Below are 25,980 nucleotides of genomic sequence, written 5' to 3' on the forward strand. Positions count from 1 at the left end.
AAGTCTATTTCAACTTTTTGAGCCCTGAGAAGCGAACTTAGCTACTGCAGATAGACCTCCTGAGAAGTGAATTTAGCTTCTGCAGATAGCGACCTGCCCTGAGAAGCGAATTAAGCTTCTGCAGATTGCGACCTGCCCTGAGAAGCGCATTTAGCTTCTGCAGATATCAACCTGCCCTGAGGCGAATTTAATCTTCTGCAGTTAATTATCGACCTAAAATTATTAAAATGCCATTGCAAAACAAGAACATAAAACACTGAACTGACATTATTTAATTAATGGTAAAAAGCTTAATTTCCTTAAAAAAAAGATGTTATAAGGTTTGCGTTTAACAGTATCGACGGATTCAGTAAAACATTCCATCTCAGCGGGGCGATATACTTCATTAGGTCAGCCTCGTCAGTAGTCTACCAACTGCGTTCACAATTTGAGGAAATTTACGTTCATTTCATAGAATTAAGTTGGTTGATGTTCTTTTTGTATTTCATTACGTAGTATAACCGTCGGTAAATGATAAACGACGAGTTTTACTTTCATGGCGGCATCATCGCAGCATAGGGGTAGTGGGGATTCAAATTGTTTGCTATTAGTTTTGGATCAAGTTTATTGCATATGCCGGGTGTACAAAGGTGACGGTCGCGTCAGTGTTTTTATCATGCGGTAACTTCGACAATTCGAAATGTTCAGAGATATTTCTATAGATCAATATATAATGGTACCCCGTGTGTGTGCCCGGTCTATGCTGGATGTACTACAGAGGTGACGTCACGATCGCCCCGCGTGTGTAACAGCGGAACGGTCTACACACTTCAATGTAAAGCCTTTCAACGACCAGAGACAACAGCGCGGCTGCCGATTGGTCAATAGAAATAGTCGGTCAGGACATGCTGCCCTCTACACGCCATCAAATGGAAGACGAAAACAAGGATGACAACTGCTTCATGTTTATTATCTAACTGCAGAGTGTGCTGAACGACGTCAATGACTAGCAAATCTGTCGGATTGCTCAGGGTAAAAATGGAGTGGTTATACTGGACTGTCTCGCCACTAGAATTCATTGTGTCCTTGTGACCACCTCGGATGAAGGATGGAGTCTACTGTCTGCCGATGGTTTCTAGTATTCATTGAGTCGGGTGAGGGATTGAGTCTACTGTCTGCCTTTGATTTCTAGTATTCATTGTGTCCTTGTGACCACCTCGGACAGGGATTGATTTTTCTGATTGCCTTTGAGTGCTAGTTTTCAATGTGTCCTTGTGACCACCTCGGGCAGGGATGGAGTCTCTTGTCTGCTTGTGAGTGCTCAGGAGCAGCTATTGCATCTTATAAACACTAAGGAGCAACAGAGACAATAGTGGACTTCAAAGTATAGTATTGCAATGTTTATTTTTACACTTCACACTTGTACAAACTGGTCTAGTCAGAAATGTAGTTCATGAAAGTTACCAGAGTACAGAATATTTGTCGGTAGTGGTAGAACAGTACATGTATGAATTATTTAATGAAATTGAAGTTAGGATAATTTGGGTTCTGTGATCTTAGAAGGAACTATCTACGTTTGATTATATATTTCAATAAAATCCCATCCAAATACTTTTCGAGAGGATAAATGAATTTGTAAACAGTCATTCTGTTTTGTAATCTGATTTAAGTTCTTTCTTAGTCTCATAAAATCTAGCTGCATGATTTTGATCTTTGCTCCCAGATGGATTAGTCAAGTTAGGTTGGTGAGGCTGTTTAAATGATCGCGTCCATAGTTTCGACTCATAGGTCGGTTGAGTTGCGCCTTAACAGAGATCAACATGATATTGGGAACTTAAGTTCAGATAATTTTTAGAGCATAGCTTTGAATGATTTGTGATAATAATGACGTATAAACCTGGATGAATTGGTCTTTTAGTCTTGTATCAACCAATCGTAGAAATAGTGGTACATTTTATATTTCCTTTGTGTGAAGCTTAGCCTGAACCATAGTCAAGATTTTTAAAGATGTGCGAAAATATGTCGACATAAAATCTTAGACTCTTAGACGCAATAAAAAAGTTAATATGCGTAATATTCTCGTTTTCGAATTTTAATGATGTTTTAGAAATCATGGCTAGGCCAGAAAGTGTGGGGCCCGCCTACAGTTCTGTACATAGGCCCTACTGGTTCGGCTTGTTTAACATTTGTTTGCAAACCAATTTCTTCGATTGGAAATCATTTAAACCTTGGACGGCTGACCAAGGAGAGCCTCGGCCCCTCTGGGATATGCATGGTCTTCATTTATCAACTAGTAAATCATCCTGTTTTGTAACCCATAGCCGCGGTCAACGTTAAAGATTCGAAGATTGATCAACTTACTGACCCACGCCCGTGGGACCTTCACCCAGTCCTGAGAATGGCCGGTTCGCGGAGGTCCGTATACTGCCAATACTATAGAGCTCGCGTGAACCAGGGGTCGCATTAGCGATATACAACTGACACTAACGTTCTCAGTGAAGTGGGACCCTACCCGCTTCACCGGGCCCTGACCGGATCGTGGCGCCATCTACATTGTTTTTATACTGATACGTGTAACATCTGTAACGAATGGTACGATTTAGTCGATTGATACTCTTTAAATTTGGTAAATGTAATTTAATTACCGTTCAAACCTCGACTGGTGACATTATCAATACGGCGGCCGATTCAGATTGAACTGACACTGGTTGTGATCGTTCTATTTTAGACGATATCCGTCAAATCGTATCTCGTTTGTGTAGTCTGTGCAAATAACGCTCACATCGGCGTTCCATACGTAGCCCATTATAATCTAAAGCACTCCCTTTTCGACTGTGATCTCAGCAGTGATATTATGTATTTTGGTAAAAGTGCAGATCCGCACCTCTCGGCATAAATGGTTCAATCAATTACATTAGATATCATTGTTTCAGATTCAAAATGTCATCAGCATTTCAGTACATTGCGATTGCCATTGGTTAAGTTTAAAGATATCTTCACTAGAAAGATTTTAGCCTTCAGGCGTTGAGTGTTGCCGTCTCAACGCCTGAAAGTTTTTCCGCTCACGCTTCGTCAACTACCTTTTCTTATATTTTACTGAAGACGTTTCACAAATTGATAGTGTCTCACAGTCGGATGGAATAATAGGATATATAACTGTCATATCACTAGTAAGTGTCATATAAAATAAAAGTTTTGATTTTAGATTGAAAAACGAAGTTTTTTCAGTATTTTGTGAGGTCGCCGTGGTGTGGAGCCAGCGGCCATTATCTTTTAAACGTATCAGAACCAAGACGTTTTTTCTCGGATTTATTGCAGAATTTCCACTCAAAACACAGATACACTATCAAAAACCCCAGCAACTGTATCCCAAGCCCATCAGCGAGTGCCTGTGCTGGATTCTGTCATTCAGTAGATTGCGTCAATCACGAGAGGTGCAGATCTGCACTTTTACCTGTATTTTCTGTATCGATAGTTGTGTTTGGAAGATTTTACCAATTATTCTACCATCTCAGTTTAAATATCAGGTTCTTATGCACATATCGTTTTCGCAGGGGATATTTTACCGTATATACGGCAGAGAGAGCGTTTATTTCCGCTATTTTACCGTTAATCGCCGCTGATTGGCTGATTTACGTCGCGCGTGCGCACGGGGGTGCACGACTCAGAAAATTCGAAGAAAGTGTGGAGAACTGAGTTCGAGAAAATAGAACGGATCGAGTGAGACTCGATCCCGGGCCAGTAAATTACTAGCGCAGCGTCATACCACTAGACCATCGAGCTCGCTGAAATCAACTCAATGTTTTAACTAGACCCCTCTAGACCATAATCCGGCGCTATTGCACTTTCGTACCCCCCTCCCAAAAATTTTAATTTCTGTATGTTATTAATAAGGGAGGTCTGTAGAGTCAAAATAAATTACTTTTGACCAAAAAAATTATTTTTTCCAAGCCAAAATTCTGATAATTTCCTCGATTCAAACCGACGGGTCGGCCATGTTTCCACATTAATTACCACCTAAAAACATCTGAATCTCAATAAATTTAATTGAATTGAATTGACAAAATTTCGTTTTTGGGCATATAACTTTTCTTCATCAGAACATCTTTGGGAGGGCGTTACGAAAGTGCAATAGCGCCCCATAATCCTGAAATCAGTCGTTCAAAATAGAATTCACGACGCTGTAAAAATAGCCACTTCGGAAAGCGAAAGCTTTGGAAGCAAAATTAGTCATTCTCTCGTAATTAGTTTTGCTATGTGCACTCCTCGATTGAAAATTACACGTCACATTATAAAACTCACATGCCCTATCATTACAATATCGTTAGATTAAAGAAACTTGAAATATACTTCTGTTAATTTCAAATGAAATTTAAATGAAATGAACGCGCCGTTTTTTCTTTTACAGGTCGGCGTCTCAAGGGAAGTGGTTTTCAATTGAACAGAACAGAAATTGGAGGCGACGCAACGCGAGTTGGGTTGAGTTGTTGAGATGAGTTTGGAAGAATTGTTTTCCTGGCTGGCGACAATTCTAGCGATCGGACAACAGCTTACAGGAATGTAAGGAAACTTGATACGGCTAGAAAGACGATACCTTGTTTCTTATAATCGGCCGGGTCACTTTCGTAAATCGCGACGAAATTTGTGATCAGTTCAACTGTATGAATGCCATGGACCAGTCTATCAGCTGACCGGCCGGGTCAACTTAAAAGCTCAGCTGAAATAAGAAACAAGGTATCAATTATTTTTAGCCTGACATTTAGATTCAGATTAGATGTTTCAGTATTGAGGTAGGCTACCTGCCGCGCACACCAGATGACGCTCCAATATTACGCTTTCAATGGTAGAAAAAACCATGGTTCGTTTCCGATGAAATGCGAACTGAATTTTAGATGTCTCGAAAACGGCACGAGTTATCAAAAATATTGAATAGTTAAAAGGAGGACCTTTCTACTCATAGCGTATGGTAAAGATTTACCCGAATATGAATTTACAGATCAGTAAAGTTTATTCAAACTTAATCGAAACATAGAAGAAATTGTAGTTATTCATTTACCGTCCATGCTTGCCACGGTAACAGCGCCGGTACCTCATCGGCCCGATTGATTTGCGATCTTTGCTGAATGTTCGGTTGTAATTTCTTTCAGACAAATATGTAAGCGAATAATCAAAGATAGAAAATCGGATAGCGTGCAATTTTTTCCATTCGTCGCGATGTTTACCAGGTAAATATGTATAACGATCGGCCACAAGGGGGTACTTCTGTTGGGAGGGGGTACTTCTGTTGGGAGGGGGTACTTCTGTTGGGAGGGGGTACTTCTGTTGGGATTGTTAATGTCCGACTGTACACTATTGTCACGAACCTGGTGTATCCTCAATTGCATTGGAACTGGAATCCTCGATTGCCGCAGTACAGGCTACTGTACCCTAGGGCGAACTCTTTTATCAGATCGGAGAATCCGTTTGCCTCCAATCGTACTCTTTTATTGTTCACGTGACTTTTTGGAGTCTTTGAAACCTCCTTTCTGTCGAGGTGGTGTGATTCGGATTTTGTGTGGAGCCAACCGGAGATTTCGGACGGAGACTTCAGAGGTCATAAAAGAGTTGAGCTCTAGTCTTACTGCAAGCTAGCACTAGCGACATTTGGTGGATCGTCACCTGGTTGAACCTCACTTGCTACAAGTGGAATCCACTATTGCTGCAGTAGTTGATGTCCTACTGCTTACTAGTGACACCTGGTGGATCCTCACTTGCTACTAGTGGAATCCACTATTGTTACAGTAGTTGATGGCCTACTGCTCACTAGTGACACCTGGTGGAACCTCACTTGCTACTAGTGGAATCCGCTATTGCTACAGTAGTTGATGTCCTACTGCTCACTAGTGACACCTGGTGGAACCTCACTCGCTACTAGTGGAATCCGCTATTGCTGCAGTAGTTTATGTCCTCGGCCCACTAGTGACATTTAGTGGCTCCTCACTTGCCACAAGTAGAATTCTCTATTGTCGCAGTAGTTGGATGTCCTACTGCATACGAGCTACAGTTGTTGGTAAATCCCCACAGTGAGGATTCCCCAGGTGTCAAAAGTGACACTAATCATTAGGAGAATCCCCATTGCTGCAGTAGTGTGCACATTTGTGTCACCTGGTGGATCTTCACTTGCCACAAGTAGAATTCTCTATTGTCGCAGAAGTTGGATGTCCTACTGCATACAAGCTACAGTTGTTGGTAAATCCTCACAGTGAGGATTCCCCAGGTGTTAAAAGTGACACTAATCATTAGGATAATACCCATTGCTTCAGTAGTGTGCACACTAGTGCCACCTGGTGGATCTTCACTTGCCACGAGTGAAATCCACTATTGCCGCAGTAGTTGATGTCCTACTGCACACTAGCAACACCTGGTGGATGCTCACTTGCCACATGGGGAATCCTCTATTGCCACAGTAGTTGATGTCCTACTGCACACTAGCAACACCTGGTGGATTTTCACTTGCCACAAGTCGAATCCACTTTTGCCGCAGTAGTTGATGTCCTATTGCAAACTAGCGACACCTGGTGGATTTTCACTTGCCACAAGTGAAATACACTTTTGCCGCAGTAGTTGTTTTCCTGCTGCACAGGACATAACTAAACTCGTCTATTACTGAAACAGGCCTAGTTGATGTCCTACTATACACTAGCGCACCTAGTGGACCCTCACTTGCCACTCTCACTAGTGAAACTCTTGAATGTTGCAGAATTCATTGAGATTCGGCATATAATTTGCGTATTCGCAGAAAAATAAATCATATCAAAAATGCAGTCGTTATAACGGAATTGTGTTGTTTCGTTTTTTCCAGTTGTACAGTTTGGTTACGTTATGGTATATTAAGGGAAGACAGTGCAATCATTATAGTTAACATATGCGGCTCGACGCTGCAGTTCATTTACTGTTTCACGTATTATATTTTTACCAAACAAAAGGTTCGTATACGTAGTTTCACGATCATCGGAGAAAATATTCCAACGTAGAATAATACAGGTTAGGCCCCACCTGATCGGGATGATTTACGACCCATGAATTTCATCCGGTTTAGAAAGGATGTTTCCAACGAACGTGTTAATCTGAATCATTCATCCGGTTTAGGGACCATCCGTTGTTCAGTACGTACGCAAATATCTGTCAATTTGCGATCTGCATTAATTGTATGCATTTTCACAGACCTCCCTCCCCCTATCGTGCGTACTTAATACTAAATTGATGGTCCCTTTTCAATGCACATATTTATGTATGGATGGACTGTGGGATCATTCATTCATTACGTACATATAAAATTTGACTTTTTCAAATCTTTTACATCGTGTCTATCTGTATCTTCTTTAAAAAGACAATATCAAACAATCGAAAGGCGTAATTTGTTTTAAGCCGCGACTATTTTCTAGATCTGCCGTATCCATTTTGAAATAACCGTTCATTCATCTTTTTATTTTCAGTCCGTTGTAAATAAACAGATAACGATCGGTTTGTTTATGTTGTTTCCGATCCTGATTTACACGCGGTTTATTTCGCCGACTCGAGAATCGGCCGTCGCGACGCTCGGTTTGTACTGTTGCACCGTGTCTGTGATATCGTACGGTTCACCGCTGTCCTCCGTAGTACGTATCGATTCGAAATGGCTTAAATATTTTCCCATTAAGCCCTACGGCTATAGAACTGGGTAAAGCTTACACGACCGTGGAACTTAGTCCAGATTCAGTTTTTACCCAAACAACTGTGGAACTGGATCCAGAGTCAAATTAATCCCACTCAACTGTGGAACTGGCTGCAGATTAGAAATAAAACCTGCACAACTGTAGAACTGGATCCAGATTCAGTTGAAACCCGCACAACTGCCAAACTGGATCCAGAGTCTAAATGAACCCGCGTTGAATCCATCCTCCCCAGCAGGGATTCGAGCCTGATGGCATTTAGGCTGGCACAGTAAAAAACCTGCCGCACTAGCCTTAAGCCTTAAGATTTTGTCGTTATTAGCCAATCAGAAAGCCTGTTTTATTTTAGCCCAGGTTTTTTCCATTCGTAGTTTTTCCATAAAATTTGTCTCGGCGATTATACAACGAGCAATCTGATTGGTGCGGCCAGTTTGTGTGCGGAAAACCTGCACACCCGGTCTAGTGCGGCAGGGATTCGTGCTGTGGCTGAGTGTAGCGATACCAACAAGTTTGAATCCCTGCCGGCAAAGTATGGTGCAACCAGATAAGATTCAAATTAAACCCTGTTTGCTTGCATGGACGATGAATTGAATTTGGTAATGATTTTCAGAAACAAGTGATTCGAACGCAAAGTACATCTGTGATGTCATTTCCTCTGGTGGCGTTTAACGTCGTACTCGGTGGATTGTGGTTTATTTACGGAATCATTCGACACGATAAATATATTCAAGTGAGTGAAATAAAAAAATGCGTAGTTTGAGAATCTGAGAAGATTCGACCCCAGTGTGTTGAATAATGAGCATATTGCTGTAGTGTCTCTACACCGCAGTGCAGCGTATTGTTAGTTACTGATATTTCAATGTTTTGATCGATGCTGCCATCTTTCGAAAGAGATGAAAACTACAGTTAACCCCCGATATACCGCCCTCCCATGTACCGCAACCTCCGCCTACCGCCAGTCTCTATGCAAATACATAGTAAAACACCCCTGATATACCACCAATACTGCCAATATCGTTCAGCACCGATGTGGGCGGTATATATCGGAGGTTGACTGTAATTACTAATGACATCAATAAACTGTGATGTGGTGTACTAGCAAAGATCATCACTGATATATCAGTGTTTTCAATAAGAAATTAACAAGCCAGGTCCCTTTGAAAAACAGAAGGGTCCCATAATATGTCAGTCCCGGAAATGAAAGCTGTTTTGAAAAAACAGGCGGGTCCTTTACAAACGACAGACGGGTCTGGGACCTGGCTCTTATTGAAAACACTGTATATACACGGCACTGCAGTGTAGATGCGCTGAAAGGCTTAAGTAATTTGTGCTGTACCTTCGAATTATAATAATGATCCAGATCAATTTTATTAGTCCCGAATGATGCAGATCAAGTAGGTTTAACAGTACCTCGGATTACTGGTAGACTGGATTATTTTCATGTGTCTCGAACGTTCAGGTTTTACGGTACCTCGGATATCTCATGAACCAGATTAATTAAGACATATTTTTCACGCTCGGTTTCGATTTTTCTATTTTCAGGTACCGAATTTTATAGGATTTATTCTCGGATGTCTTCAGGCGTCGTTATTCGTTTTGTATCCGTCGCGATCGTCGCGGACTATAAACGCGAAGTCGACGGTCGTTATATAAGAGAGCCTCGAGTCAATCAGAGAGCGGGCGTCGACCCGAAATCATTCGTGTTCGTTCTCGTCGCATTTAAATTACGTCTTCTTTCTGTTTTGAAAGAAAAAATCAAAAAAGTATTTCCATTTCGAATTGTTAGGTTTTGGTTTCATTCGTAGAATGATTTTCCGTGTTTCTACGAGCTAATGCTAGGTCGGGTTGTGAATCAGCCGTCTGGAACACCGCCTCTTCTCACGTACATTCGTTACTTTATCGACATTCCGAACAATGCCTCAGACATTTTGATAAAATCAGAACCTGGGAAACGCTATGGATGCAATTAAGTTTAACACTTGAGGCAAGTGAGGTGAGGCAAGTGAGGTACTACTAGGTGTCGCTAGTGTGCGGTAGGACACCAACTACTGTAACAATAGATTTTCCCTGTTGAGCCAAGCGAGGATCCACCAGGTGTCACTAGTGTGCTGTGATACGTCAACTACCGCCGCAATAGAGGATTTCACCTGTGGCGGCAAGTGGGGATCCACTTTAGTTGGTGAGTCTTCCAGGCTTCATTTTCCAACTAATGAAACACAAACACCAGACATTTTTATCAGCATTCTCTTAAACGCTCGTTGTTTTGACTTCACAATACGAGATTGAATATGTCTAAACAGGTGTTGGTTTCAGGCTGCAAATTACTACCTATATTCGGGGTCATTTACTTGTGTTCTGGAGCGATCCAGTTTACTGATTTTATGTCTTAGGTCGTATGTTGAAACATCCAATTCTTCCTCGCATGGGATTCGATTTTATAGTCAAGACGGACCGTGTCCAGTTTATTCACAAATCCTCGCCAAGGAATTTGGTGTTCATTGCTCTGAAACGTGTTTGGTCACATATCACGGGGCCACGGTCCCAGGCCCTTAAATGTTTACAGTAAAACTCGCTTAATCCGGATTGTTCGGGACCAATAAAGTTCATCTGGTTTATGTGAAATTTGGATCAGCGGATCAATTATGTACATGTATAAGGATTACATCAAAATCTGGATTAAGCTTATCCGAATTAAGCGGATCCGAATAAAGCGAGTTTGACTGTTTATCGATGCACTTGTCTCATTTACCTAGTCAGAATAATGTACGGTGTTCTTCGCCCAATACTCTGTAGCGTTGGGACTAAAATAGACCAGATGAGTTGAGATGACAAGGGAAATACATGCAGAAAACGAATGATTAAAAGCCAACTAAATATCAAAAAACGAAATTTATTTAATACAGTAGAACTGGCGCAAGTCGGACAGCTTTAAGTCGGAAAATGGGCAAAGTCGGTCGAAATTCCAAGGTCGCAATTTTTTCAGTTCATTTTCCTATCAAAATCTGTCTCAAAGTCAGATGCTAGGAGTCGTAAATCCGGCTAAGTCGGCTAAAATATAATTATATGTTCCGAACGTTTCAAAGCAATGCATTTTTCAATCTCTAAGTCAGTCGGCTTATTTCAGTTCTTTTTAAAAAAGATTGTCACTGGCGCGCAGCATCTATAATGTACTGGGAGATCGATTTTTCTGTCGACGGATACATGTTTACAGTAGTAGTCGGCCATAGAATAGAGTATTGACCCCGGCGTGTCACTCAGTTGCTGTAGCTAATTCGCATTTTTCTTAGAAAACCCCCAAAATCCGACTTACTCATAATCGGACGTTTTCCCGTGGTCTCAACGTGTCCGACTTACGCCAGTTCTACTGTAATAAATTTGAAGGAAAATTTTTTTTTTTCACATTAACGACCCTCATCAAGTGATGTTGGGCTTTTAATTATGCGACCGTTCGATGAGTACATAAGCGAAGTGTCGGAGAAATCTTCTTGCTCGCATGTAGCTAGATTATGCGTAACGATACACGCGGGACTAGAGGTAGTTCTGAAAAAAAATGACCGATTTTTGCTTGTGTACTGATTGAACGATAGCAGCAGGCGTAGCGTGGACCTGGTTTCACAGTCGTGAGTTACACGGTATTCGAGTTTGTATGTTTCAATGTTTTAAATCCCGAATCGAATCTTAAACGCTCTCTTTTGACATCGTTTTTTCGGTCCTTCATTTATTGAGTTTATGCTAAATCGATTAGGAGTTGATCATTTTAATGAAACTGGCATTTACAACTGTGGAGCTGTGTACTGGATATTAAAAGTTTTAGGCCCGGAAATATCGAGTACAGTCAACCCGCGATATATACGGCCCTCCCATATACCGCAATCCCCGCCTACCGCCAGGTTTTCTCAATGTTCATCTCTATACAAATACATAGTAAAATACCCCCGATATACCGCCACTCTATACCGCCAAAATTGTTCTGCACCGATGTGAGAGGTATATCGGGGGTTCACTGTATATACAGTTATGTTGCTTGTACACGTACCGGTATATAATGTTGATATCACTTTTAGGGGTCATTCATTTATTACGTACGCATTAGGGGAGGGGGAGGGGTCAGTGCAATTGCGTACTGTTATGCTTAATGTATACGAAAAAATGGCCGATTTTGCGTTGGGTTGAAAAATTCAAATTCTATGCGTACCTAATAAATGAATGATCCCTTAAACGCAATTGGAAACAAGAGTTAACTTATATTTGTAATTCATTTAGATTCTTTAACTTGTTCATCAAGATTATCTATTTGAACAAGAGGTTTTAAGTGATGTGGCCTTAAGTTCAGCTGGGGCCCATATTCTTATGAATCGCCACTAGTCCTAGAGTTTTAGTTGGATCAAGATAAACCCTACAGACCCCTTGGGATTTCGATGGCTTGGGTGGGCATTGTCAAATAGCGGAGCGGAGCGGAGTGCGGAACGGAGCGGAATCCGGTTGGGGGAAAACGGAATAGCCGATTTAGCCAAAAACATTACCGCTGTTGCGTTACAACTTCGTCCAGTACACGTGCGTAGTTTTCTGAAATACAAAACTTTTTAGTACGAGTTAAGCCATGGACTCTAAAAATAAAGAGTCTATGGTTAAGCAAAGCCCTGGAAATTGAGTGTCTCTGTTTTTATTTGTGTCAGGCGATTACATGTAGTAGGAAGCTTCTTCCAATTATATTGAAAGTTCATGTTAAGTGTCTTCCTCACAATGGAAATCTTAATGATGTTTTAAAACTTTAATTTAGATGGAAATGACCAGTGAAACTGCGCAGTCTCGATAAATTTGATAATTTTAAAGAAATTTGGTAATTTTTGAATCTCGTTGTTTTTTCTACTCAATAAACTTACAGTTTATACTGAACTAATGTACATGAAGTTGTTTCAGTTAAGTTACTTATCGCGATTACTATTCCACGACGCTGATCACCCCCAGGGCAAAAATACTGTTAAAAGCCATATATATATATATATATATATATATATATATATATATATATATATATATATATATATATATATATATATATATATATATATATATATATATATATATATATATATATATATATATATATATATATATATATATATATATATATATATATATATATATATATATATATATTTATTAATCCTCGGGACGAAAATAGGAATCCATTATTATGGAATTATTATTATGGGATTCGACCCTATTAGGTGTTTCTTCTTTCCAACTTAAGCAGCGTTGATCATCCTCGGGACGAAAATAGGAATCCATAATTATGGGATTCGACCCCGAGGAAAAATCGGCTATTCCGTTATCCCCCCACCGGATTCCGCTCCGTTCCGCACTCCGCTCCGCTCCGCTATTTGACAATGCCCGGCTTGGGTTGCTCTACTGGGAAAGCCCATATTTCTATGATGTTCCTTATCCTTCTTGGGGTACCTTTAGCAATGGGGCTATTAGATAAATGAAGAATCAAAACACAGCGGAGCTATATCAGCCGACAGGCTGCGCGTTATCAAATAATTTGCAAGTTTTTTCAATACTTCATATATGTACTGAAGGGTTCAAGGTCATTCTTTTATTGCTGGACGCGCTGTCGTTCCGCACCGTGGTAAGGCTAACAATGTTTACACGGCAATGGCGCTGCCATATCGAAAACTGTAAATTTTAGGATAAAAGTCAAGGAAAGCATGATTATTCTAATCGATGCCACGGTTAGGACTTTTCAGAGGTCCGATTTAGTCGCTTGACCCAAAAAGTCGTATCAGATCAACTTCTTTCTGCACCTAAGTTCAGAAAACCCGTGCAAAACATTTCTTGTGCATTTTGAATAAAAGTTATCAGTTTTATTTTGTAAATAAACAATATTTTTATGGTACAATTGTGAGAATTGTTCGTGTTCATTTTGCCACGGATTCACTGATCCCGGAATGCGTCGGAATGCTGTGATTTTGATATAATTGGAGCCACCCTTACGCGATATATTGCCTGAAACAGGATTCGCTATCATCGATTTTGATAGGATCATCCGTCTAATCGAGGTCCGCGCCGGAAACCTTTGGAGGCAAAAAATGGTTGTACTTGTTTGTTTCTTGTTGCTTTTCGTCGTTTGGATTTTTGTGTTGAATTCGGACCACGACTCGTCCACGCCGACTTCGTGAAAAATGCACCCCAAATATCTGTTTAGATAAAACAAAAGATGGGTTATTCCGGGTCCCGGTCTCTTTGAAGAACTAGGAATATATACAATATGTAACTACGAGAAGAAAATCCTAAGTAGCCGAATGACGTGAGCTTCGATTGGAGGCAACCAAACCCCGGAAACGCTGCTGGGTTCCATTTGTGTTGCACTTCCCTAAACGAGGCCCTGTATCCAGTGGGAATCGACTGGATACACGCATTCCTGATGCCTGACCGTAACCCCAGGTAGCGAGAGCGAAGACGGGCTGAAAGAAGTCGACTCTAGTTGTTAACATGTAAAAATGTGTCCGACTTGACTGATATCTTATACTTGTGTGTCTGAGTAGGATGGTTATGTATCAATTACATATCAAATAAATATAATATAAAATATCTCATTTGAAAATATAACAATTGAGTTGAACGCTTATCAGAGGTTATCGGATCCTACTTGAGCGTAGACTCCTGTATTTCCTTTTCATTTCATGTTTACGATTTCTAAGTAAACGTTCTATGTTTTTTTTGGTGTATAATCCGCGTTCGTATTACACCGATATAAACCCATTAATAAGTGAATGAATTTCCTCCGAAAAACTGGCATGGCTCCGACGTATATGAAAAAGTTGACGCAGAAAACCGATTGCCGCAGTATATAAAACGCTCTTTCTAAACGGAACGCGTTCGATAGCGCGTAGAAAGTGTTCCTGTACGCTGGCCATTTGCCGACAGTCTTGAAAACAATCCGTATAATTCTATTGAGGTAAAACAGAAAATTGCACATTGCACTCGGCAGAACAAGCGCTATGAACGTGATAACGACAACGAGAAGAGTTTTACTGGCTGAAGATTGATGTCGATCTGTTGTTCTTCTCATCGGTAGATCAGATATTCTATTTCTTATTATAGCAGTTTTTATTGATAGAATAACTATGAGAAAAGACGGTAAAATTTCTTGTGAAAGTGGATTTAAAAATACGTATAAAATGTTTACAGGTGATTTCGAAGACAGAAAATCAGGAGATTTACAACTCCAATAGTGAATGGATTCATTGCGTGTGGATCTGTGACGTTCTACAAGACGAATATCACTTTGTGCAATAATGTTATATTGTCCTAAAATAGAAGCCCACAACCAGACGCCAACTACCGCCATTTTACGTCTCCGAACGGTGACCTGTTTCCTGTGAAAGAAAGGAAAACGAATCGATACGAATCTTTCGATGGCGATCACTAAAACTGCGTAGTTTGATACAGCAACGGCCGGTTGGTATAACAAAGTTTTGAGGAAACACCACGGAATCAACCTCTCGTGAAGATGTTGAAAATAGTAATAGAAATAGTAAATGTATGGACATCGTGTTCTGACATCAGTTAGTGACATGGAAAATGTGTTACAACTGTGCAATCCATTGCTATAGAGGAATTTGATCATTTTTGGGGAAAATTCGCGAATCAAATGAAACATGATGACAGTTTGATCCGCAAACGCGATAGTAATCAGATAGGGGAACGTGCAACGAACCGACTGACAGCTCCGACATTTTATCAGTAAAACTATAGTCAGAATATTGAAGAAATTTCCGATTGGAAGCAACAGCAGCGCTCGGATGTGATCGGTCCTAGCGATAGTATAGTCAAGGAATCCGAAGAAGGCGTGTGTTATAAGCCGATGACGAGTTATGGTGGTATAAGCGGTTGTAGTGAAATTGTTCACAGGTTCCAGTGAGGTAACCGCAGTCAACTGATTCATGTTATTATCAGGATGCAATCGTCAAGTCGCGGAATGGTTCAGAAGCGCGCGCCTACGCATTTGTTAGAACACTTAAAATCGATATTTCCATAGAAAGATTGGTATTCAGGATATATAGCTCGGAACACAGCGCAATATTTCACATTTCGATGAAGTGTTTTCAGCTTTTCAGGCTTCTGATAGAAAATCCTTTCAGAAACTCTTACTGGTTAGATCCCATTATCTATCACGTACATCATCATTCGACCGAAATGAGGGAGGTTACCGTTACATGCGTTTCAGCCCAACAGCCCCCTGCCGAGGGGGATTCGGGTTTCAGCGAACGAACCCCCTAAAACTTTCAAAAGTGCCCTTCGCAAAGTCAGTGTCAAAGAAATATGGGTCGAGATTTTTCGAAATTTGGATACAATGTTCCATGTTTTTTTGGGCAGTAATTGACCAGTGACGTATTATCATCGCTCAGTCGATCAATGACATGTTTTAATGAGACGCTGTTTAAATTAAGTTTAGGTTATCGAAAAAATTTAAGATATGTCCTTTTTCAGATATGTTCTTTTTCAATAGAAAAGTGCTCCTTTTCGCGTAGTCTAATAAGTGCCCTTTGCGTTGAAATTGAACTGCTCCTCAAAAAAGCTCGGCACAAAGGCATGAAGAATCGAACTTGAATTCTTCGAGTAGGCCTACCTACGTAAATTCATACGTTTATTGAAAATGTGGTTTTACAATGACCAATTCTTTAAGTATGTAATATGGCTGCCCAGGAAGTGTCTTCTTGTTCTTCGGACCTCATATAAGTAAGTTTTTTTTTTCCATATTAATAAAGAAAGAAACTCGACTTAAACTGAGCATAGGTAGCGCTTGTGCGGAGACCTGTATTTTTTAACACCCTCAACCCACTAAGCGCCACGCAGGGCATCGTAAGCAGGTTCGATGTTTCTTTTTCCCAACGGGGAAGAGACAATAGAAGAACCTTCGCCCAGGAAACTCTGTCGCCACCAGGGTTTGAACCCATAAATCCTGGATTGACGAGACCAGTGACCGGCGGCTTAAAACACTCGGCCACTGCGCCTCAAGCGCTCGTGTGGAGACCTGTATGGTGGCTGATTCGGGCCATACCAAAAAAAAATTCGAGTACAGGTATGATTTTTTATTTGCCCATTTTTGTGCGAGAATACAAAGAGTTTGGTTTTGATCTAGATTGGTCCACCAGCAATATTTCAGTGACACCCTACTGTTTTGACTGGTAAAATCATTAACCTGGGATGCATAAGAGCTTACCGTATTTTCATATATACATTTTGTCTCAAGAGGGTCAGAAAGCTTCGAATCTCAAAAATTAAGACTATTCAAGAATTTTCGAGCAATTTCAAGAATTCGGAAATATGCTCGTTGCCTTCGGCTCCCGGCGGATGCGGTGCAAAGTATGGCATATAGTGACACTTGTTTTAATCCCCACCCCCCCCCCCCACCCCTTAAAACGAAATATGGTTTCGTCGCGGGTGATGATATCCAAGGGCCGGAATTATAGACTGGTATCAACTTTAACTCGGTGGCTAACTCAATTCATTTTCAGTCAAGTTAACCCCGGGTTAAAGTTAATACCAGTCTATAAAACGGCCCAAATATTTTCAATGAAAATCTACTGAATTTGAAGGGAATATGAAAGAATATGATTTTGTACGTGTACATCCCAACCATGACCATGGTATATATGGAGGAAAAGAGAGTATTTGCCATCATTGCAGACAGAAACTTTCTATATTTGGATTATAATTGGACATCGATATAACGACGCATGGAAACATGAAACCGAAAGTAGCTGCACAAATCGATGGTTATTCCTGGGAAGTTTGTCGTTTGAGTCAGAGTAAACGCTAATGAGAGAACCGTAAAAAATCTTTCCACGACGAATTCTAAAATTCGTTTCATGAGCAAGAAATGTAAAATTCTGCATCAGTTGTGGATTAGACCTGAAGATCTGCGGACAACCGAGCAAAATATCGTGAATTAATTTCATTGCATTATCGTGTTGATGTTGGGTATGGAGCAGCGACTGAGAGCGCTGTTTATAGCATCGCTGATCGTCTGTCAAGTTCGGATCGCACGCGCTGATCGCGCAGACTCTATCGAGGAATCGTCTGTGACGGTGAGTTCGTCTTGTAACAACACGTGGTACGCCCTAGAATCTACGTCCGGTTACATCGTTTCACCGAATTATCCGTCGTTAACGCGCGGTGTTGAATGTCGTTGGTTCATCAGCAGTTCTTTACCGGGTACTTTTCACGTCCAAGTTTACTACGACATCGAGACGTCAGTATTCTGCAACGATAACTACTTCTACGAAACCGATAACAGATTCTGCGGCGATGGAAAACACGAATTCCGCCGCAACGATTCGATCTCGTTGATGTTGCGGGTTGAAGTCGACGCTGCGCGAGGTAGTCGGGTTTATATCATGTATCGTCATGAAAGAAGCCGATTGAAAATTAGACACAACTGCAGAAAATATGGACTCAGATTGAATCATATGCAAACATCGAAGGGACATAAATTCAATTTGATATTTGGATCTTGCCAATTGTTCCTGGAATGGATCGGGATGCCTGATGGTTTAGCGATGAATTTAACGTTTGTCGATTTTGCCTACTCGTCTAATTCTCATCAGGTCCCTTTTCGGATTCATGAAGGATGGAACAGCAGCAGTGAACCATTAGCTCTCATACGACAACAAACCGGCCATCCACCTTCATCATTTTATACTAAAACAAACAAAGCCACTCTAGTATCGCAGAAAATTTCTATCAAGTCACAGCTTTTAGTTCAGATATACAAGATATCAGATTGGAACGTCTCTAATCCTTTGATTCAGATTTCTCATAACGAGTCGGGAGTGCTCATTCCCGATGACAACAGTTTACACGTAATAACTCGATCAAAACACTTATACTGCTGGTCTATCACGGTGCAGGCGTTACAGTACGTCGTCTTCAACTGGACACATGATTTCGTCACATCCGGTGACGTCATTGGTGTATATAAACTAGAAGGGTTACGTGTTGTAGGAACTGATATTTTACTCGGTTACAACTACCTGCAATCACTGAGTGTCAAATCTGACGGCTTTCTTATTGTATTGTGCGTATTAAAGAGAATGTTTCATGAATTCTTGAGTGTAAAAATATATTACCAAATGAAAACAATTTCAATGGCTGATATGAAGGTTAACAATCGTCAGGTGAGTAACAGCGAAGCTAGTTTCAACTATTCAAAAAGTATGTCAATTACATAACACGAAGTTAATGGCTTATTTACGTTTAGGTATCCGAGAGTCGATTAAGATACATGACGCCGAACACATTGTTCCCAAGACGAAGGGACCCGAAGACCACGATGAATTATCGCATCACTAAATACGAGTTTCGATGGAAAGTTGACATTTATGAAGAGAACTTAGAGCTAAAAGTTTTATCAGAGAACTGCGATCGAGCCGGATTTTACATATTTGACGGCGGTAATTTCACGGCTAGACGCTACGGTCCGTATTGTCCTCGTTTACGGACATACGACCGTAACGTCGTCAGCCTTGTTTCATCAGGTGGACCGGTTACTGTGGCAGCATACGCTTACAACTGGGATGATCAGTTAGCAGTCGATACGAAGTCATTTCTCAGATTTCGTCCAACTGACTGCGACGGTTATGTCTTAAAGGAGGGGGAACTTCAGATATCCCTGACGTCACAGTGTCTCGTGATTACCCCTGAAAACCGACGCCTTCCGTTGAAAAGCATTTATATATTATCGGAACACGAGTATCAAATTGACCGGTGTTTTCCGAATCATTTATCATTCGGGTCATGTAGCAGGTATTTGAGAGCGAGTAGTCAGTTTCTCGATAACGGTCTCATCGTATTAAACACGGTGAAAATACGATTCGCGGATCCATTCTGGAGAATTCCATTAATTGTTAAACTACGACGTAAATGTCAACTATCAAAGAAACCCGAGACAGAATTACTTGAATTATCCATATTGAAAGATGAATGCGGGATTGTGCAATCGCTAAATTACCCAGGATCTTCTGAATATCAATTTCAACCGTTATATTTCAAGTTTTTCCAAGCGTCAAAACGTGAGAAATTTCCATATTTCAGATTTGTTATCAAACACATTGAAAGGACACCGTGCTTTAAATCATCTTCCAAAGACAAAGATCCAATTTTTTACAAACAAAGGATTGAGTCGAACGCCAAAATTCAACACGAAAATCAAATATGCGACGAAAATGCGATACCGGGAATCGTATTTTATAGTCTTATCGATTACAACCTCTGGTTCGAGGTGAAAAGCTTTGTCCCCAGTTTTCGAGTACAATACATGTTAGAAAAGTCGTTACCGGTGAAACTGATTGAAAATATCTGTAAATCGGGATTTCTAGATTCGGGGATTTCCTGCGTAAAATACATCCGAGATGAACGCCTGAATTGGGAGAATGCTGAACTGTACTGCAGACAAAAGTATGCGGGCCATCTACTCAGTATCAACTCGGAGCAGGAAATGATTGCTATTAAAACCTTATTCGCTACAAAACTTCTTAAAACTGCATATTCACAGAAAGCGCTTATAATGATGATCGGATTAAAACTGCAGGTAAATGTTATGATATTTTTGTTCAAAACTATACCTTGGATATCCTTGATTGTGGAACAATTGACTTTTTATCTTAACATTTCAATTTTACGTTTTAGTTTAGCAGATACACGTGGACTGATGGCAAACCATTGAGCTACACGGAGTGGTATAAGCCTAGAAATAACGACACGATACCAGACGTTATTCAAGGATTGATATCTCCTCTAAGAAAACAACCGGTAAATGATGTAGATATGCCGTGTACGGCGATGATACTGAATAATCCACGAGGATCGGCGAACTGGGTTCGATTTCCCTGCAAAATTGAAGAGGTTCACACGAGTTTCATTTGTGAATCGGAAAAAGTCGACATCGAAAATACAGAAAAATGGACGAATAGAAACAAAACAGTTTTAACATCAAATTCAACAAAAAATGACACATTTGTTTTACGAGAAAATGCGTTTAGATCCGCTGGTTTCGACGGATCGAACTGTACGATTGGTTGGCTAAGCATAAATAGAAGATGTTATCAAATACTGACAGACTGGAGTAAACATCGAGGTTTAGATATAAAAACTGCGACAGAGATGTGTCATGAAATCCGGGGGGAAATAGGCACTGTGATAACCAGTTACTCAGAAACTATGAATTTAATAAGAACATTTCACTATCAGAATCAATATAGTTCTATACTAACGATTTCTTCTAATGACACACTTCTAGTTATAAAGCCAATCATCACTAGAGATGAAATTACTTATATTCGATCAGTTAAATGGATAGTAAAACAGTTCGATATCGCGACAGATATGGCGCATTCTGTTGTGTGTTCATACAATGTTACTGGCGAACAGTTAGCTTCTATTAGCGGTTGTAAATCGTGGCAGTTTAAATGTAGCGACCAAAGATGTATCAGCGATCATCGCGTATGTGATACCAGACACGACTGTCTGCACGGCGAAGATGAACTCAATTGTACGAATATAAGTTTATACAGCCAGTTTAAATGCTATGATGGTCAGCAGGTCATATCAATTAGTGGTTTCTGTGATTTCATACAGGACTGTGTGGATGGTTCTGATGAAAACTCATGTTTTCATCCCCCGTGTTCGTCCGAACAATTTCGCTGCAAAAGTGGTCAATGTGTCGGTAGGTCTAACCGATGTGACGGAGTTGGCGATTGTTATGACGCTTCGGATGAAACGGAATGCACTGCCCAACTGTGTCAAGGGTTTCTATGTAACAGTGGAGACTGTATCAGTTCTCAATTGTATCAGGATGGAGTCGTGGATTGCAGTGGAAGCCTTGAGGAAGACGAATTAGTAACATCAACTAATGTTACAGTGAATCCCACAGTTCAGTGCAATAATGTGAACCAATGTACAACTAACTTCACAAATCTTTGTACAGAATCCGATGAACAAAGATGTTCTTTCGATTCTCCTCATTGTTACTCTAGACGCCACAGATGTATTTTAGAAAGAATGACAAACGGTTACCCAGTTTGTAGATATCTTGAGCACGTATTGAGATGTGAAGAATTTGAATGTCCAGCTGGTACTGTAAAATGCCCAGCATCGTACTGTATACCAATCAGACAGGTGTGCGATGGTCAATCAGATTGTCCTAATTCGTACGACGAACAAAACTGCGGGACATTTTCATGTCCAGGAATGTTTAAATGTGGCCTCGAAAATCGATGTATTCCGCAATCCGAAGTTTGTGACGGTGTGGTCAATTGTAAACATACATCTGATGACGAGGCTTTCTGCAACGTCACGTGTCCCAGGGGCTGTAAATGTCAAGGGCATTTGGTTGATTGTGATGATACTAGTTTAACAACTATAACTAATCTTTTTACGGCATCAACTCGAGTTTTAATTTTGTCAAATACTGGAATTCTTCTAAGCGTGTCAAAGTTTTATTCGTTCGTTTATCTTCGTATGCTCAACATCTCATCAAATGGATTGTCGTACGTAATGCCAAACTCGTTCTCAAACCTGCATAATCTGCATACGTTAGACCTGACATATAACAACATAACATCACTATCCACAAATACATTCGCTGGTTTGTATAGTTTGAAATATCTGTTCATAACCGAAAATCCGCTACGTAATTTAGCGGACGATACCTTCCAAGATCTGAAGTCCCTTAACGATCTCAATCTTCGCGGAATGTCCTTATTAGTGCTCGGTAGAAATATATTTAGAGGTTTATCTGCATTACAGTCGTTGAATATCAGCGATAACAAAATCCACCATATTTCACGATATGCTTTTGCGGGATTACCCGAACTTAGAATACTCGATATGACCAACAACTCTAAATTCCTTTCTGCAGAAAGAAGCGTCTTCGACAATCTGACATCATTGGTCTCCTTGACGTCTGATGCTTACAAATTCTGCTGCTTAGCGCCAAATGTTGACCAGTGCCTTCCCGAAGCCGATCAATTTTCTTCCTGCTCTGACCTGATGGGTAACACGGTTCTCAAAGCGATCATCTGGGTCATCGCTTCATTCAGTTTCTTTGCCAACAATATCGTTATTTTATTTCGTTTTCGATCAATTCTACTTACCTCAGTAAAGCGTAACATATCTTCCGACATCCTTATCATTAATATCGCGGCTTGTGATTTTCTGATGTCGATTTATCTATGTTTGATCGCGGGAGCAGATTACGTTTATAAAGGAATTTATTTCCTACATTCTGAGACATGGACGGACAGCTTATTGTGTAGTTTTGCTGGTGTTATGGTGACTATTTCCTGTGAAGGCTCATTGACGTTTCTATTTATTCTAACGCGTCATAGATTCTCAAATATCGTTAATCCATTTTCTCGAAGCCCGATTACATCCCCGAGATACGTGTGCATTATTTGTGTTGTATGTTGGTTATCTATAGGTACAGCTTCTACAATACCGCTGTCCCAATCGACTTACTTCGGGAATAATTTCTATGGCACTACTGGAGTTTGTTTACCTATGAATTTGATTTCAATCGATGTCAATGCCTGGCAATATTCATTCGCTATTTTTGCTGTATTCAACTCGGTCATACTTGCTACGATAATGGGGACTTACGCGCAAATGTACAGACTCGTATCCGGAAGCAGGTCTGGTTCGGGTAGAGCTGATCCCACCGAACTGATTTTGGCACGCAGGAGTCTGGTTATAAATCTGTGTAATCTTTTTTGCTGGCTGCCGTTAATTACCGTTCAGTTTTGTGCTTTATTTCAGGTAGAAATACCGAATCAGGTGGCGGCTTGGCTGGCGGTTCTTTTCTTGCCGATCAACTCGTCCCTCAATCCCCTTCTTTACACTATTCTCACTATTGATATGAAATCCATACAGGCAAAAACTAAACACCTACGACATTGAATAGACTTACTTGAACTAAAACACGACCATAATGAGTGCCAATCCTTAAAATAAACTACGGAATTCTGATACCGACGACTCGTGAGGAACGCAAAACCCATTAACCCAAAAGTAATTAACAGGCTACGCGACTCAAATGAAACATGATGACAGTTTGATCTGCAAACGCGATAGTTATCAGAAAAAGGGAACGTGCAACGAACCGACTGAAATCTCCGACATTTTATCAGTAAAAGTATAGTCAGAATAGAACGATAATCACACTCAAACGTGGTGAACGGATAATAAGATAAAAACCCACTATTTACAGATTAAAAGAATTTAAAAACAAGAATTTATTTAATCAAGCTAAAATATATATAAGACACGACGTTTCGATCTCACCCTAAAGATCATCGTCATGCCTTGCCAAACACTAATCATTTACTCACTCACTCACCAATTTACTCAATTAACCTGTTCTCCTCTGTATATACCCCCATTTTTAGTCTATCTCACACCTGACGATGATCTCTAGGGTGAGATCGAAACGTCGTGTCTTATATATATTTTAGATTGAATAAATAAATTCTTGTTTTTAAATTCTTTTAATCTGTAAATAGTGGGTTTTTATCTTACTATAGTCAGAATATTGAAGAAATTTCCGATTGGAAGCAACAGCAGCGCTCGGATGTGATTGGTCCCAGCGAGAGTATAGTCAAGGAATCCGAAGAAGGCGTGTGTAAGCCGATGACGAGTTCTGGTGGTATAAGTGACGGTTGTAGTGAAATTGTTCACAGGTTCCAGTGAGGTAACCGCAGTCAACTGATTCATGTTATTATCAGGATGCAATCGTCAGGTCGCGGAATGGTTCAGAAGCGCGCGCGTATATGCATTTTTTAGAACACCTAAAATCGATATTTTCATAGAAAGATTGGTATTCAGGATATATAGCTCGGAACACAGCGCAATATTTCACATTTCGATGAAGGGTTTTCAGCTTTTCAGGCTTCTGATAGAAAATCCTTTCAGAAACTCTTACTGGTAAAATCCCATTATCTATCACGTACATCATCATTCGACCGAAATGAGAATGATATGAGGGAGGTTACCGTTATAGCGTTTCAGCCCAACAGGCCCCTGCCGAGGGGGATTCGGGTTTCAGCGAACGAACCCCCTAAAACTTTCAAAAGTGCCCTTCGCAAAGCCAGTGTCAAAAAAATGTGGGTCGAGATATTTCGAAATGTGGATACAATATTATGTTTTTTGGACAGTGAAACGTAATTGACCAGTGACGTATTATCATCGCTCAGTCGATCAATGACATGTTTTAATGAGACGCTGTTTAAATCAAGTTTAGGTTATCGAAAAAAATTTTAAGATATGTCCTTTTTCAATAAAAAAGTGCTCCTTTTCGCGTACGTAACAAGGTGCCCTTTGCGTTGAAATCGAACTGCTCCTCAAAAAAGCTCGGCACAAAGGCATGAAGAATCGAACTTGAATTTTTCGAGTAGGCCTACCTACGTAAATTTATACGTTTATTGAAAATGTGGTTTTACAATGACCGATTCTTTAAGTATATATGTAATATGGCTGCCCAGGAAGTGTCTTCTTGTTCTTCGGACCTCATATAAGTAAGTTTTTTTTTTCATATTAATAAAGAAAGAAACTCGACTAAAACTGAACATAGGTAGCGCTTGTGCGGAGATCTGTATTTTTTTCACACCCTTAACCCGCTAAGCGCCACACAGGGCATCGTAAGCCGGTTCGATGTTTCTTTTTTCCCAATGTGGGAGAGACCAGAGAAGAACCTTCGACCAAGAAACTCTGTCGCCACCCGGGTTTGAACCCATAAATCCTGGATTGACGAGTTGACGAGACCAGTGACCGGCGGCTTAAAACACTCGGCCACTGCGCCTCAAGCGCTCGTGTGGGGACCTGTATGGTGGCTAATTCGGGGCATACCAAAAAAAAAAATTCGAGTACAGCTAGAGGTATAATTTTTTATTGGTACTTTTTGTGCGATGATTGGTTTTGATTTAGTTCGGTCCACTAGCAATATTTCAGTGACACCCTACTGTTTTGACTGGTAAAATCATTAACCTGGGATGCATAAGAGCTTACCGTATTTTACCTTACCGGAATTTTCATATATACATTTTGCCTCAAGGGGGTCAGAAAACGCCCCTATCAAGCTTCGAATATCAAAAATTAAGACTATTCAAGAATATTCGAGTCATTTCAAGAATTCGGAAATATGCTCGTTTGCCTTCGGCGCTCGACGGATGCGGTGCAAAGTATGGCATATAGCGACGCTTGTTTTAATCACGACCCCTCCCCCCTTAAAACGGAATATGGTTTCGTCGCG

General features: G+C 40.5%; 1 protein-coding gene across 1 annotated transcript; it reads left to right on the forward strand.

The window, feature by feature from the left end:
* Positions 1-2,539: 2,539 nt before the first annotated feature.
* Positions 2,540-12,603, forward strand: LOC141911818 (sugar transporter SWEET1-like). The gene is made up of 7 exons (XM_074802876.1): positions 2,540-2,605; positions 4,388-4,539; positions 5,127-5,204; positions 6,821-6,944; positions 7,455-7,616; positions 8,281-8,400; positions 9,213-12,603. The coding sequence occupies exons 2-7, from the start codon at positions 4,472-4,474 to the stop codon at positions 9,321-9,323; spliced, it is 663 nt and encodes a 220-aa protein (XP_074658977.1). The 5' UTR covers positions 2,540-2,605; positions 4,388-4,471; the 3' UTR covers positions 9,324-12,603.
* Positions 12,604-25,980: the final 13,377 nt, after the last annotated feature.

Source organism: Tubulanus polymorphus, chromosome 10 (assembly GCF_964204645.1).
Source record: "Tubulanus polymorphus chromosome 10, tnTubPoly1.2, whole genome shotgun sequence".
Taxonomy (NCBI): Eukaryota; Metazoa; Nemertea; class Palaeonemertea; order Tubulaniformes; family Tubulanidae; genus Tubulanus; species Tubulanus polymorphus.

Excerpts from the sequence above, each read along its gene's own strand:
- LOC141911818 (XM_074802876.1), top strand. The coding sequence starts at position 4,472 with ATGAGTTTGGAAGAATTGTTTTCCTGGCTGGCGACAATTCTAGCGATC. Across the intron at positions 4,540-5,126 it reads GGACAACAGCTTACAGGAAT|ACAAATATGTAAGCGAATAA; the intron begins GTAAGGAAACTT and ends AATTTCTTTCAG. Across the intron at positions 7,617-8,280 it reads GTTCACCGCTGTCCTCCGTA|AAACAAGTGATTCGAACGCA; the intron begins GTACGTATCGAT and ends AATGATTTTCAG.